General features: G+C 43.0%; 1 protein-coding gene across 1 annotated transcript in view; it reads left to right on the top strand.

The window, feature by feature from the left end:
* Positions 1 to 6,303, top strand: part of GALNT16 (polypeptide N-acetylgalactosaminyltransferase 16) — a 139,075-nt gene extending 132,772 nt beyond the window's left edge. The window contains exon 15 of the mRNA XM_088456627.1: positions 149 to 6,303. Coding sequence (XP_088312753.1) covers positions 149 to 286 — 138 coding nt within the window. The 3' untranslated portion in view covers positions 287 to 6,303. The remainder of the gene's footprint in view (positions 1 to 148) is intronic.
* The last annotated feature ends 8,588 nt before the right edge of the window (positions 6,304 to 14,891 follow it).

The following is a 14,891-nucleotide window of genomic DNA, read 5'->3' as shown; positions in this document are numbered from 1 at the left end:
ACTCACTGGTCAATAGCAGACATCTAACAACACCATTTACCTACCTGGCCAATAATGATCTCATTCAACCATTTTATGCAAATTTTCTTTCAGTTGACCTATCGTTCAGTCATTGTTGACTTTGATTCTACTATTCTGTCTTTCCCAGAAATGGAAGTTGAAAGGACACTTCTTGCAGCATTTGAGCAGCGCACTTTGTTTGGACACTCATTTCCCCAGGGTTCTCATTAACCCTTGCCAGTCAGACCTGCTAAGTCAACAATGGGAGCTGATCCAAGCTACTTGAATATTTTACAGCCCATCTTCTGCATGGACTTGGTACACAGAGTAAGGACCTTGGGACATTTCATTGACCAACAGGTTCTGAATATTAAACTCTAAGACCCTTTGCAGGTGGTTAGACACTGCCGGCCGATGGGTGGCATCTCGTGATGTCGTCATGTTTGTTCCTGAGGACCAGCTGCTTTTCGACATGGCTGACCCCTTGAAATCTGTGACATTTCTGGTATAAAATGTTCTAGCTTTTAAATTTCTAGATGTTTTTTTCATCTTCTCCTTCATGCAGAAAGTGTTTGTGGAACCCCGGTGCATATGTGAAGTGTTATTATCAAATTGATGCGCTGTAAACATTTCTATTTAAGTTATTCATCCAAAAGGCTTGATGGGCAATTTGACCATGTAGCTTCTTGCCGTGTAATATGGTGTTACAGACCACCTGGGAAATTGAGTTTGAAGTAGTCTGTGACGGGTAACCCTCTACATCTTACACTCTGTGTGTAAGTCAGGAGGAGATGCATGACACAGACTCGCCAGCCAATAATGCTGCATTGCATGTCACAGATTGGACGGATTTGTGGTCTAAACGTTCTTTATTTATTTTAGGCTCTTATTATAAGCTACCTAGAAGGAGAGGCACAGACATCTCCTAAGCAATATGTCTCCCTGTGATATTTAGCTCTGCATGATGTCAAATACAAGTGACATGCCTTCAACAGCTCGTGTTGCTGTGTTTACAACCAAACTGATTGTGTTATTGGCCCCTCCATATATAGTTTTCCATTGAAAGGAAAACTGTATTTTGGAAAACCACAGTATTTTGTAACCTATCCAGATCTATTTAGTCATTGCAAACCATGCACATTTGATATTATTACTGCTGTGGCATTAAAGAGCCCTACAGAAGGAAATTCTGGGTGGCCGTGAATGAGATCAGCAAGGCCTAGGGATATTGTTATCCTAACACAACAAATTCTATTGGATGTATATTAAGTTCAAGCTCTGGAATTGTTTATATATATAATTGTTAATGTTAAAATTCCATACAGGTATACTTTAGCTGTAGTTTCCATTTATGCTATGGAGCCTTCATTGTGAATTCAGTGCTAAATATAGGTTGATATCTATTTTTTTGGGCCAAGCTAGTATTTTTCTCCAAAGAAAAGATGGAAAAACTATTTATAATACAAATCTATATTTTTTTCATAAAGAATCAACATTTAATTTTCCCTGTGAACGCTGATTATTCTAGAACTGCCATCTATATCTCCCATGATGCTTTGCCAACCAGCAGAGACATGAGAGATACCACAGGAGGAGTATTACAAGTTGCCCACTCTTATCCTCATAGCTATGTATTATTATTCTAGGTCATTCTGTCCCATTTATACTACAGATCTCATACCGGATGAAGACAATTGTTGGTATTTTCCTGTAATTCCAGAATGCACTTTGCTTGGATGTAATTGTGTAATAATTTATTCAGATTTTACAAATGGAGTCCTCAGTCTTTTACCACCTGTTGTTGGGAGCTTGATGAATGATGCCAGCACAGTGTCAGCTGGCACAGCGGTGTATGCGTTGTGACTGGTACGTGTTGTACTGAGCAATGTGATTCTGTGCTGTATTGTATTGTCTGTGTGCTTCTGCAGTATTGTACTTATCAGAGTGTGCATCTGTGTTACTCTGTCCATCGCAGTGTTTGGAGTCTCTGTGTTGTGCGCTATGTGGCTGTTATGTGGTACTGATGGCCCTTTGCTATGGTGTACTAAGCAGTGTGTGGAGTCCCTGTGTTGTGCGCTATGTGGCTGTTGTGTGGTACTGATGGGCCTTTGCTATGGTGCACTAAGCAGTGTGTGCAGGATGCCAGTACTATAATGTCCCTGTGTTTCTTTACTGTATAACACACTCATCTCACACAAGGGACGGACACCCATTATTAATGGAAAATAACAGTATTTACTGCTATGCCAAACGTTGCAAATTATGAGTCGATCAGTGGAGTTACTTTAGATTAATCACTTGGTTCATATGGGCTCCAGAAAACAAACCATTTAACTAATCAACTGTATGGGAACTTGTGTTAGGTCTGAGGTCTACATGGACCCTCCAGATAGTACTACAGAGTCAGAGGTGCAAGATACTGTGCCGACACAGAGACTAGAGGCCAAGGTCCAGGACACATATACAAAGAATATATAGTCAGGGGTGAAGGCACTGAATTGTAAGTAAACTGTGGAAAATCAGGCAAGATTAGTTCTTGAACGAGACCAGCAAAGTAATGGGAAGGAGAAGAGCTAAGAGCACACATCTAGACTGGATATAGGCCTACAAGGATCTGGCAGTGACTCAGAGGAGGTGACTGTTCATATATTAGGAACAACTCACAACTCCAGTTTTTGTTTTGTTACTTTTAAGTTTTAGAGGTCTATATGTTATTATTATTATTTTATTTAATTTTTTTGCTTAAAGACCCCCAAAATTGCCATTTCTTATCTACACAAATCATGGAAATTTGGAATGTATTTTCATGGGTAGTCATCATTGCAGACATGTTGGATATGAGGGTTCAGACTTGGCTGGGCATCTGCGAATGCTTGGCCATCAGCCCCCACGTGTGCATTTGGTGATTACCGGAGACAAAAATGCAAAGATACCAGAGATAAAACTGCAAAGCTCAGCTTTTCAGAGCTTGGCAAATTGTGCATAATGGAAGCTGCTGTATCCTGTGTTAGCTTGTTTAATACAGAGGATATCCCCATTCATGCATGATTTCGGGTAAATATACTTCAGTAAATAGACCCCTTATTCTCAATGCTTTTTCCATGCTTATCTTTACATCAGGCGCTTGTGTGTACCTCATGCCGTAAACAGATTACAAATGAAAAATAGAGTTTACATATCTGGCGGGATAAACCTTAAATAGTCACAAAGTTGCTATTTTGTTTTTATTCTGCGCCAGTGGTAGTAAATGCACCTACATGAGTGGCCCTTTTTCCCAAAAAGTTTGTTAGCAGTTTACATGTAAAAGGAGGTTGCTTTTTGGTTGTGCTATCTATCATCACATGCACAATCAGACAGAGCAAAAGTAGGTACAATAATATCACAAACACATGAAAGGCTTTTGCACGCATAGATACAAGATTACTATGTAATTAGTACTGGGGAGGTGAAGCAGACAGGACACTGCTGTCACTGGTTCCTATCTCTTCCTTTAGCACCAAATTCAAATTTGTCATGGTAACTACCATAAGTCAGCATTTGCCTATTGTGGCTGACAAGAAGGATGCTACAGTCTGGGAGTGGAAATGATGATTTAAATCTCAGGTTACACCTGATGCTACACTTCCGTTTAAATTTCAGATACCTTAGATTTTGCAGGGTATATTGCAAGTAATACCCCTTTTCCAAAAAAATCCCGGGTCTGACCCGAGATTTGAAACACTGTTCCAAGCTGAGTCACACTCAGGATTTACCCCATTTCCATTGTGGCGTCGACCAAGGAATATCCCGGGTTGACGCAGATCACACTGCACCTAGGTGTAGTGCCAGTGCTTGGCGATGATGTAATCGGGCAGGGAGACATTATAGGCTCCCCGTATGAAGCAGGGGTGGGGTAAAAACCGGAACAATCCGGACCACACGGGGAGGCTGTAATCTCTCCCTCCCCGGTGACAGCCTCCCGAATGACAGCCAATCGCCATGCAGGAAACATGTCCCGGGTCAGAAGACCCAGGTAACCCGTTTCCACTGAGCCTGACCAGGGTTTTACCCGCGGGAAGAAATTGATTTTTTTCCTAGGACCCATTTCCACTGTGCCACTACCTTGGTTGACATGGCAATAACCTGGGTATTTTGGCCAGTGGAAAAGGGGTATTAGTGACCAGATCAGTAGCTGGTGGCAGGGGAAGGTTAGGGTGGCAAGTCAGGAGGCAGGTCTCAAGCTGTTTGGAGAGTACCTTACTGGGTAATACCTTATTAGAATATCTGTAATAAAGTTAATTTATGACTTAGAAATGTGTCTGTGTCTCTTTATAATTGTGATCCAAAAAATATATGTTTTATTGCCTAAGTGGATACCAGTAATAGTTTTGTGTCTTTATTTTTTTAATCTCTTTATGATGTAGTTTTGGTTTTTGTAGCTCTGTATCCAATGACCATTGTAGTGCTGTCTTGCCAGTGTTGGCAGTGAACCTGAAAACCCAGCTTCAGTTCCACCAATCACAAAAATAAATTACGTATATAAAACTTTCTCATAGACATTTACATTATATATGGTATATATAACATGTTTTTTTTACATAAATTTATATGCAAAATGTATTTTAATAATAAACCTAACATCAATAATATTACAGCATGTTATCAGTCGTACGGGTGGCTTATCTAAGCAGTAATGAAGGAGATACTAGAGGTGTCACCTGCATTAATTTAATAAAGAACATGTATCACACCACATGATAATTAGGCAGCAAAACAACTCATAGATGCATGGAGTACATAAGCATTTAAACCAATCGTTGTACCTTGTTATCTAAGACTTGATATCTGAAGCTCACTACAATGTTTTTTTTTAATACATTCCCCAAAAAGATAGCTCCCCCCCCACATGATGATTTTTATTTTTCCTTTGAGGACTGGACCAATAGCACCCCTAGCACGGGATCTCGGCGGTCAGGATGCCGATGGTCAGAATACCGATAGCGTTATTGCCTTCACATGCTCTGTCTGGCATCACTGTAAATCTCACTATGACATTGCTTCCTACCCATCCGTCATTACTCCTGTGTGGTTTAACCCAGCATTCTCTCCTGGGTTTCAATTTCACTTGTTTTTTTTCTCATGGATTAAGGGAGGCGTTAGGGTGGTATCTGGTCTCCTTGATTCGGGTGGATGTGTCTCCCTGGGTTCCTTACAAAATAAATTTAGCATATCCTCTATGAACACTTTCTATTAATCCCAGATCTGTCTGCATAATCCTCTCACGAAAGGTATTATATCTGTTCTTTATAAACGTTTGCTTGATGTTGAACTACCAGACACTCCAGGTCATGAACTCCAATGGGAAAAACATCTAGGGGGCCCACTCGATGAGGACACATGGTCTGTGGTATGGGAGAGGGTATCTAAGTTCTCTGTTTCCTCCTCAATTAATGAAAACAAATACAAGATATACTATAGATGGTACCTACCCGTCTGCACAGAATGTATAATTCAGCCCCTAATAGGTGTTGGAGAACTTGCGGCAAGGTGGGTACTTATCTATATATATGGTGGTCATGCCCTATTCTAGGACGGGGTTACCCATCTCCTGTTAGAAGTTCTTAAGGTACCGCTGAATAAGTCTCCCTGGTCTTTCTCCTTGGCTGTCTACTTGAGGGCCTCAACAAACCTGCTGATAAGCTCTCTTTACATATTTTAAATGTGGCTTGATGCCTTATTGCAAGACAATGGAAGGGTATTGACCCTCAATCTCGCCAGCAACTCATAAACAAAATCTGGCATGTGGCGGCCATGGAGACAATATTGGCTCACCTTTACAATACCTCACATAAGTTTCTTATGGTTTTTATATAACAGCACCACGCCTCATGGGACCCTGCCCTCTGGCTTCTCAGACCTCCTGCTTTAATGTTACTACTTTCTACCATGGTGATTTTTCATTTCCTTTTATATAGTGTGGGGATCTTTGCTTAGGCTCCCCTATTCTATAACATTGACCTGGCTAGGCCTCTTCCCTACTTACCCTATACCCTCCCCCCAACATCCTCTTCTTCTCTTCCTTTTCTTCTTCTTCCTTTACTTTTCTATTCTTTTCTCCCATGCTCTTACGATTTCCATTTGTTCTCACTTTATGCTTTGTAATGTTACTTACAGTTCATTTCCCCATATTTTCTCTCAGATTAGTCTATTGCCAAACTTGTACCAACATATTCCTATGCAAAACCAAGTATATTGCTCTTGCATATATCTATTTTATCTGCCTATGAACGTATCTTTGTACTTTTCTTATTTTTGTCAAATTCAAAATAAACACGTTAAATAAAAAAATACAGACAGTGGTATCCTGACAGAATTTGGTATGTATCCCAACCCTAACCAACCTTTCAAGCAGCTTACCCCTAACTCCCTCCCCCCCACAGCGTAACCCTAACCCTCCCCCCTGTAGCCTAACTCGAATCCTCCCCCTAGTACCTAACCCTGACTCTAATACTCACCGGTGGGATGTCAGCTGTCGGGATTTTGGAGCTGGGATTCAGACTGCTGTCAGGATGCCGGGGCCGGGATGCCAACTACATCCCAATCTAAAGCGGAGAACTTTTTCTATGATCAGTACAGTGGTGCCTATTTGGGTGCACTAATGAAGAGAGATAAAACCTATTGTAATGGTTATATGAATGGATACAATTAATGTATATACAAAAACCCCTTGCTAGGGGGATTCTACAACAGACTTATACATGTACACTACAAGGAAGTCAATACTTGATACAAACCTTACCAGTGTAGAATGTTACTTCCCTGCGGAGGGAAAAGCAAAATGATATTACTGGTTTCTAAATATAATGACCATTTAATTTTGTCAGACAGATACATTGGATAACATTCTTAGATCCCTTTAAATCTAAGATGGTAATACCATCGTAAGAAGATAAGGCAGAGTATTAATGTACATATAAATATATAGTCATAAGTACACACACAGCCTATGGTGTTTATTAATTATATTGTCCCCACATGACATGGTTCTAGGATTGACTATGCACTATTTTTTTTTCTGCTTCCGTCTGGACCTGACCTGGACTGCAGCCCCTTTCCCTGAAAAAAGTACATACTAATATGTATCTGTATGCTACCAGCCTTTGCATCTATGCTAATCTGGGGGCTTAGACTTATGTTGGGTACACAACGGTTCGTCCATCGTTCTGGTGGCTGAACCATCATTCCGGTGTGAACCCAGCTTTAGAAAACCAGCTGTACAGAAGGGGATTGGTGGATTGGAGAAGATGCACTCAGCAATAAGTAGCACCACCGCCACACACACAATATAAAAAATAAAATTGTGTAGCTCCTCATCATGCCGCTGAAACAGCTCTGACCCATCGAGGCATGGACGCCACAAGAGCTCTGAAGGTGGCCTGTGGGTGTATGGCACTAAGATGTTAGCAGCAGATTTTTTAAGTCCTGTAAGTTGTGAAGTGGGGCCTCCATGGCTCGTACTTGTTTTCCCAGCACATCCCACAGATGCTCGATCAGATTAAGATCTGTGGAATTTGGAGGCCAAGTCAACACCTTACACTCTTTGTCATGTTCCTCAAACCATTGCTGAACAAAGTTTGCAGTGTGGCAGGGCACATTATCCTGCTGAAAGAGGCCACGGACATCAGGGAATACCATTGCCATGAATGGGTGTACTTGATCTTCCACAGGTTTAGGTAGGTGGCATGTGTCAAAGTAACATCCACATGAATGACAGGACCTATGGTTACCCAGCAGAACATTGCCCAGACAGCATCAAACCGCCGGCTTGCCTTCTTCCCATAATGCATCCTGGTGCCATCTCTTAGTGCTTAGAGTGTACTTTTGCATTTTCTTCTTCCTACAGGCAGGGAAATAGCTTGACAGTCTGAGTTTATATTCTGCTAAAGTCTGGTCAATAATAAGTCACCTTTTCCAGTAGGTTCCTTGAATGAAGTAAGAATCAGCAGCAATTATATCTCTAAAGGGATGCCAGTATTCTGTCACAATTCTCCTCTCCACAGGTCTTAGTTAAACAATAATGGGAAACATCCACCCGCAAAAAAAAATAATGTATATTGTAGCATGTTTGCAGCAATGTGCTAATGCGTTTTGTGTCTTAATTAGAACGTTTCAAAGAGTTTTACAATGCTTCACCTGTCCTTTATACTGAGCTCAGCCCAATAGTATCACACTAATCATTAAGCGCACAACATTACCACCACCTATTTATTGACTATGGTCGTTTCCTAGAGTCTTGCTTTGACCCATTTTTTAAATCAGATATTTAAAAAAGTATAAGCTCATTATCACATATTTCCCTTGGGAAATGGGGGTACTCATTTTACTGTTTGTGACTTATTTGCAAAGATTGTGGAAAGTATGACAGTATTCCCATAAGGCACATGAATGTTTCTCCAGAACCTTTATATAATAATGTGTATGTGACTTTGTTCTCGCTGGATTTATGCCATTATTTACCGGAGGCTTTCTGGCTGTTAACATGAGAATCAGAGGCTGCAGCTGTCGCATAAAACAAATCTGTATTTCTTATGGTTTTGACAGTTGCTTTGGGCAACAAAACCATGGAAACTAATAGAAAAGCTTTTGTACTGTACTAATATACAAAAAAAAAAGAAAACAATCTCGATCCGGTCACCTATTTATGTTCACTGCTTCCTGCACGACATTGAACCTTATTTTGTATTCTACCCCTCAAATATCCATTCAGTCCATGTCTGCTTATGTCAAGCTGATAATTTGTACTTATTTCTTTATCTACTTTAACCATTCATTTATACAAATAAAAACACAAAAAGGTTTGCCTACGTTCCCCGCTCTAATGCCTGCTCCACTTATGGAACAAGAGAGTTATCCACTGCCGTTAGCTGACACAAGGAGGTTGCACTCACAATAACAATGCGTCCAGCTCCTAGGGGTATATTTTAAGGTCGATATTTTGAAATCAATGAAAATCGATCAGCATCGATGTTGTGTTTCTGGGGCTAAATCACACATTTACTAATACTTAAAGAACCAAAACAAAAAACGTCTGTTAGTAAATCTGTGATTAGCTCCAGAAACACAACATCGATGCTGATTGCTTTTCATTGATTTTAAAACTATCAAAATCGATTAAAATGGACCTTTAGTAAATATACCCTCTAGTGTCCGGTAACATCAAGAAGGGCTTCTTGCCAACCAACTGAAGTTATTTTCGACATTGTTGTCCAAGAATGAGAGAGTAACACTATGAGACAGCGAGGCAAGGTGAGAGAGAGAATCTAAGGGGCCTATTTATTAATAATAGCAAAAGATGCATCATACTGAACCGCTTGTGATTGGCTGTTTGTGAATGGAATGTTGGGTGTTATCTTTGTAGTTGGCGCTTAGATTATCCTTTTGTAAGCGTGTTTAAGTAATCTGGGATTTTTTTTTTTTTTGTATACGAAAACAGGAATTTATTTCTGTTGTATTACAGAGGTTTTTCTTTGTTTATTCAATGCCTAATAGTGATTGCTTTTATTGCAAATAAAATAAATAGTTTGCAGTATAAGTGAAAGTGGTCCTAATTGTCATAGGCTACTGCTGATGCCAACCAGAATGCACTGGAGCTCTGCATAAGGATGGAAATAGGCTATTTTGCTACGCAACCTTATCTGTTGTGAATTGCGCTAATTTTGTGATCATCTCTGTATCAGCCCTGTTAACAGTTAATACATTTTTATAGGTAAAGTTGATACAATCTCATTTAATTTTTTGCTATGAATAAATCTTGTGGTGGGTAACAGCAGGAAATATTAGCCATAATACCTGGTACAGGACCAAAATGGACGACAGAACAATTACAACTTGACGACTGATCTTAAATAGCACTTGTGCCTGGACACAATGGAAGCAGCACTACTGTGGGCAGACCAGTATCTATGAGAGTACAGTTTACCATGTCGCTAGGAGCCAGAGACATCACTAAGATGTACCATGGCAAAAACTGATAAGGCAGCTCCATGTTTAGAACCATACTATCGCTGTCTCCACTGTTTGTAGGTGATCTACTTTTTTCACTTTATAGTTTATATGGGGAGAATTTCATACTTACAATTCTTTTCTCATTAGAACAGACTCCTCCATCTCACAAACCTAGGGGGTCATTCAGACCCACTCGCGAGCGGCAGTACGCTCGCAAGTGGGTCGATGTTCCCCACTGCGCATGCGCACGACGGAGGGAGCTCCGTCGTGCGCATGCGCGAGACCCGGGGAGCGACGGGCTTTCCATCGCTCCGGGTCTCGCACCAAAGGGGGCGTGCTGTCGATGTTGATTGACAGCACGTCCCCTTTGGTGGGCGTGCCTGCCAGATGGAGGCGTTCCCATGGGAACGCTTACCCTCTGAAGCCGGCCCCACAGTGGGAGTGATTTTGGCTCTGATAGAGCCAAAATCACTCCAGGGTTTGCGGCAGGGAGACCCTACCGCAGGGTCTCCGTCGCAAGTCCGATGGTCGTGATGGTCAAGACCATCGCAACCATCTTTTTGGCCGCTCGCATATGCTGTGGGTGGTCACCCACAGCTATACGAGCGGCCAGGAGGCCGCTCCATTTTCATGGAGGAGGGCCCTGATTCAGAGCGAGCGCTCTGGTCAGAGCGTCCGGCTCTGAATCAGGCCCCTAGTCTCCTGTTCTTCTGCTTGTACTTTGTTTACAACCAGCCCAGGAAGAATACAATAAAAGTAGAAAATTACAACACAGACCATGCTCTCCTGGTTAATCTGTATTATTGTATTGCCTTGGAGAAAGTGATTCAATGTCTCAAAGCCACCCACTATGCCAGAGGAAGAACCCCTACGTATTAATAGTCTCCTACAAAATCTTCCTGCGGGGATTACTTTGTTCTACAAACCTGCTCCACCAACACTCCATGATATATTCCCAAAGAGTCAACTATGAACTTGAGTGTGCAATCACAATGACGCTTTTCCTGTGTCTGAGCCCACTGAAATAGCTATCCCTGAAATAAGATCATCCAAAGAAGATGGAAGTTCTCAAAAGGCCTTTTCATCCTTAATCAGAGTGACCCTGTCAGAAGACAGCAACCAATGCCTACTGCCATACTGCGCAAGCGTATGCACCGCACTGTGCATGAGTGAGTGACAGGATGTGAGCGTTTTGTGATGGTGACAGGGGTAGTGGTTGCAGAAACGCAGGCGTGCCTGTCCGTTGGAACGCCATTGCATGGGCCACTGCGATTGCCTACGCAGCCTGAGTACTCACGTGTGCGACGAGACTTGCAAATTCTGAGACAGCTCAGACCTGCTGTAATTGTGCGTGAGGGGGCGATGTTCTCCGATACTACTGTGGTATACACAGGACTGCAAGGTATTATGGATGTGAGAAGGCAGTAGTGGGTGTTTCTGTGCTGACTGATCGGTGGCAGATGGCTTATTTTCGCACATTCATTGCATGCGATTACGCAGCTGCGATCACAGTTACGAACCGTGCTGAATCAGGCCTAGAGTGTGGAGCACTAAGTCCAATAAGTGATGGCATTGGGCTATGTTACCACATGGATGATTTCTGTTCTCCACCTCAAGGACTCAACCATGCTGTGAGATGGACAACTTTGACACTTGAAATGTCAGAGGGACCTATCCCACACATCAGAAGTGCAATGAAACAGGATCTATGTACTAATAAACATGTGGCACTAATTCCGGGATGGAGACTATAGCCCCCACCGTATAGTGCATTATAATAGTGCTTGGAGAAAGTTAATCTTGCCATAAAGAAGAAAGACTTACTAAAGCACCATACAGACACAAAGACATAAGAACACAATAGAAATGGGTTAGTGAAGATTCAGGTCCAACGCCACATTGCAATATCAACATCTGAATAGGATGAATCGCCGAGATTCCTGGATTGGCTTTTTCCCAGGATGTAATTCAGATATAGGGCAATGATGCAGAAATGCTGCCACAGAGGCTATGAACTTGATGAGAACCGAGTCCAAAATGGTGCACCAAAATCTGGAAGTGACTATAATGGAGAGTCAAGCAAAGGATGTGCTGGTGGTACTCCCAGGTGGTGACATAAAGGTAAGCATTTTTACATCCACAAATGTAACAAAATCCTCATCTCTGATGGTCTCAATAAACAAATCTCTCCTGTAGAAGATATTCATTGAGGGCTTTCATTTTCTCATGGGGCATAAAGAACCAAACCGTTTGGGCACCAGGACAGATGGCAGCAACATCCATCAGCTCTTGACTGATCCAACTGAAAGCATTTCTGCACTCCAGGAATAAAATTAATAGGAAGGAAAAGTTTAGAGGGACTCTGAAAATTATATCCGGTGTCACCAATTTGCTGCTAATAAATATGGGGTCAGACACAAAGGGCAACCAGGAGTCATTGAGAAAGTTGAGGCAAGTCCAATACCACATCCTCACATCCTCATCTCACGGTATTTATCTGATAGTGTGGAGGACCAATTACTATCAGAAGTATTTGTGTTGGATGAAGGAGCAGGCTGAGGCCCAAGGATTGGCACATGCCAGGTGCCCAAGGTGCAAAAAGAACTTTTGCAGGAGAAGTTAGCTTGTTTGGGTGTAAGAACAATGTCAGCACGAAGAGGGCTCTTCTTGAATAAGGCAAAATAAGCAGAGGGGATTCTGGGAGAGCAGGAGTCAGAACACGGCTAGTTGAGGTACAGTAGGCTGAGGAATCTTGAACAGCACATACCTGAACGTACAGAGGCTGCTATTATCGCAATGATCCTACTATTCACACATCAGTTGAGATCATAATTGACACTGCATCCTGAAGGTCGGTATTTCAAACAACAGCGCTGTTCTCACCTTCCAATCTGATTCTCCTAATGTGTGCTGGCCAAATCAGCAGAAGAGGAGACACTGTGCAAGCTCCTCCAGTAACTGTAAGTGCTCATGGGCATAGGAAATATGACCAATTTAAAGGGCATGTTGTTGGGAGGGGATGGGGGGGTCTACTGGACATTATAAGCAGGGCTCTAGAGAGCCTGGCCCTGGTAATGGAAACCAGGCATGGTCTAATGTTAGGTGGCATAGGCATGCCTCCTTGAAAAAAATCAAAACAAGAACCAGTATTTGCGTCGGAAGGAAGGGGGGGAGTTGAGGGGGCACCGCCACACTAAGGGCGTGATTCAGAGATGGACGCTAATGCGATATATATACACAGGTCGAGCGATTGTTTGCCATTGCGCATGTGTATAAGCCGTGCTGCGATTGTCTTGCTATTCTGCATGCACAGAGGATCCATTCGCAAAGTGAGTGACAGGTCGATAAAATGCAGGCGTGTCTGACATTTAAACGGTTACATGGGCGAGTATAAATTAGCCCTTGCGATCTCCTACGCCCTGTGTGTCAGGAGAGCTGCCGAGCGATGCGGTTAAATTAACACTGCCCGGAATGCCGGTCATCGGAATCCCAACGGCGGAAGGCCGACCCGGGACTAAAAATAGGGATCGGCATTTCGATGCCTATCTTTAGCCCCACGCCGAAATCGTGACGCCCGGCATCCCGAAGGAGGTAGGCCGGGGAGAGTTAGCATGTAGCCACGATGGGGGGGGGGCTTAGGCTAGGGGAAGGAGGGGTTAGGGTTAGGCACCCCGGGGGTGGTTAGAGTTAGGAACCCCCCGGGAGGGTTAGGTTTAGGGAGCGGGAAGGGGGGTTTAGGTTTAAGGACCACTGGGGGAAGGTTAGGGATAGGCACCCCTAAGGAAAGGTAAGGGGAGGAGGGGAGGGTTAGAGTACTTACTGTCCTCCCTTGGGACTTCCAGCATCGGTATGAGAACTGGTGGCTATTCAGCCGGCGGTATTTCATACCGATTCCGCTTTCCCGAGGCTTATGCTGATCAGAAAGAAAATATGGAGAGCGCTGGACAGAGGTAAATGAATTTAATATTCAATTAGACATAACATAATATTAAAAAGCTGACATTTAGAAACATATATAACAGTCAAAATACATAATTCCTGGATAATAGAACCACCTGAGATCTCCTATAAGGAAAATATCTTATGTTATAGTAAAATGGTAGCATGCACCAAGCAATATGTGCAAACATAGGTTAGTAACAAAGCATCTCATACATTCCACACAGGAACTGAAGAGCATAAATATATCAGAATGTTAGTAAACAGAGAGTTTGCATGCATAAAGTAATTCCAGCTGTGAAGAGCTCAGGGGAGTATTGCAATAAACGTCTTATGCAATTTGCAACTGACAGTTAAATCTTACCACCTTAGAAAGGTAACCGGCGTCCCGGCACACTAATAGGTGGTGTCTGCTGCTGATCCCAGCTGGTATGATGGAAACAAAGGCCAACCAAACTGGTAAGTGTATAGCTGTGGCCACTAATGTGAAAGCGGCTGGAAATGAAGAACCAGGGTGGAAAGTCCAGTGAGCTGCTCTGCCGAGGTGAATTGGTGCCCACGTGTCCACCGTGTGACCGCCGTGAGGCTGCAGGTGGCAGACGGGGCCAAAGCGGAAGTCCACGCGGCAGCTCTAATGAGTAACCCAGGCGGCTGTGATGCCGCGACGTGTCCGTCTCTGTGCTCACCAGAACAATGGAGGTAGAGACGCTGGGAGGGGAGCGGTGGACCTGTTGGGCGGCTGGGGTGCCACAGCGTGTCCGTCTCTGTGCTCACCGGAGCAGTGTAGGCAAAGCCAGCTGGAGGGAGGCGTGCAGCCAATCACGTGGTGTCTGTGACCAGGAAGCAAGGAAAACATCTGACGCGTTTCTCGGCCAATCAAAAGGGCCGTTTCATCAGAGGTGGGTTGATGGTAACCATTTAAACGCCTTCATTTGGAGAACCTTTTTTCTGACGAGGGACATTTTTAA

Source organism: Taudactylus pleione, unplaced genomic scaffold (genome assembly GCF_031769625.1).
Source record: "Taudactylus pleione unplaced genomic scaffold, aTauple2 ptg000707l, whole genome shotgun sequence".
Classification (NCBI taxonomy): domain Eukaryota; kingdom Metazoa; phylum Chordata; class Amphibia; order Anura; family Myobatrachidae; genus Taudactylus; species Taudactylus pleione.
The sequence above is the reverse complement of the archived record's forward strand: the minus strand, read 5'-3'. Positions and strand labels throughout refer to the sequence as shown.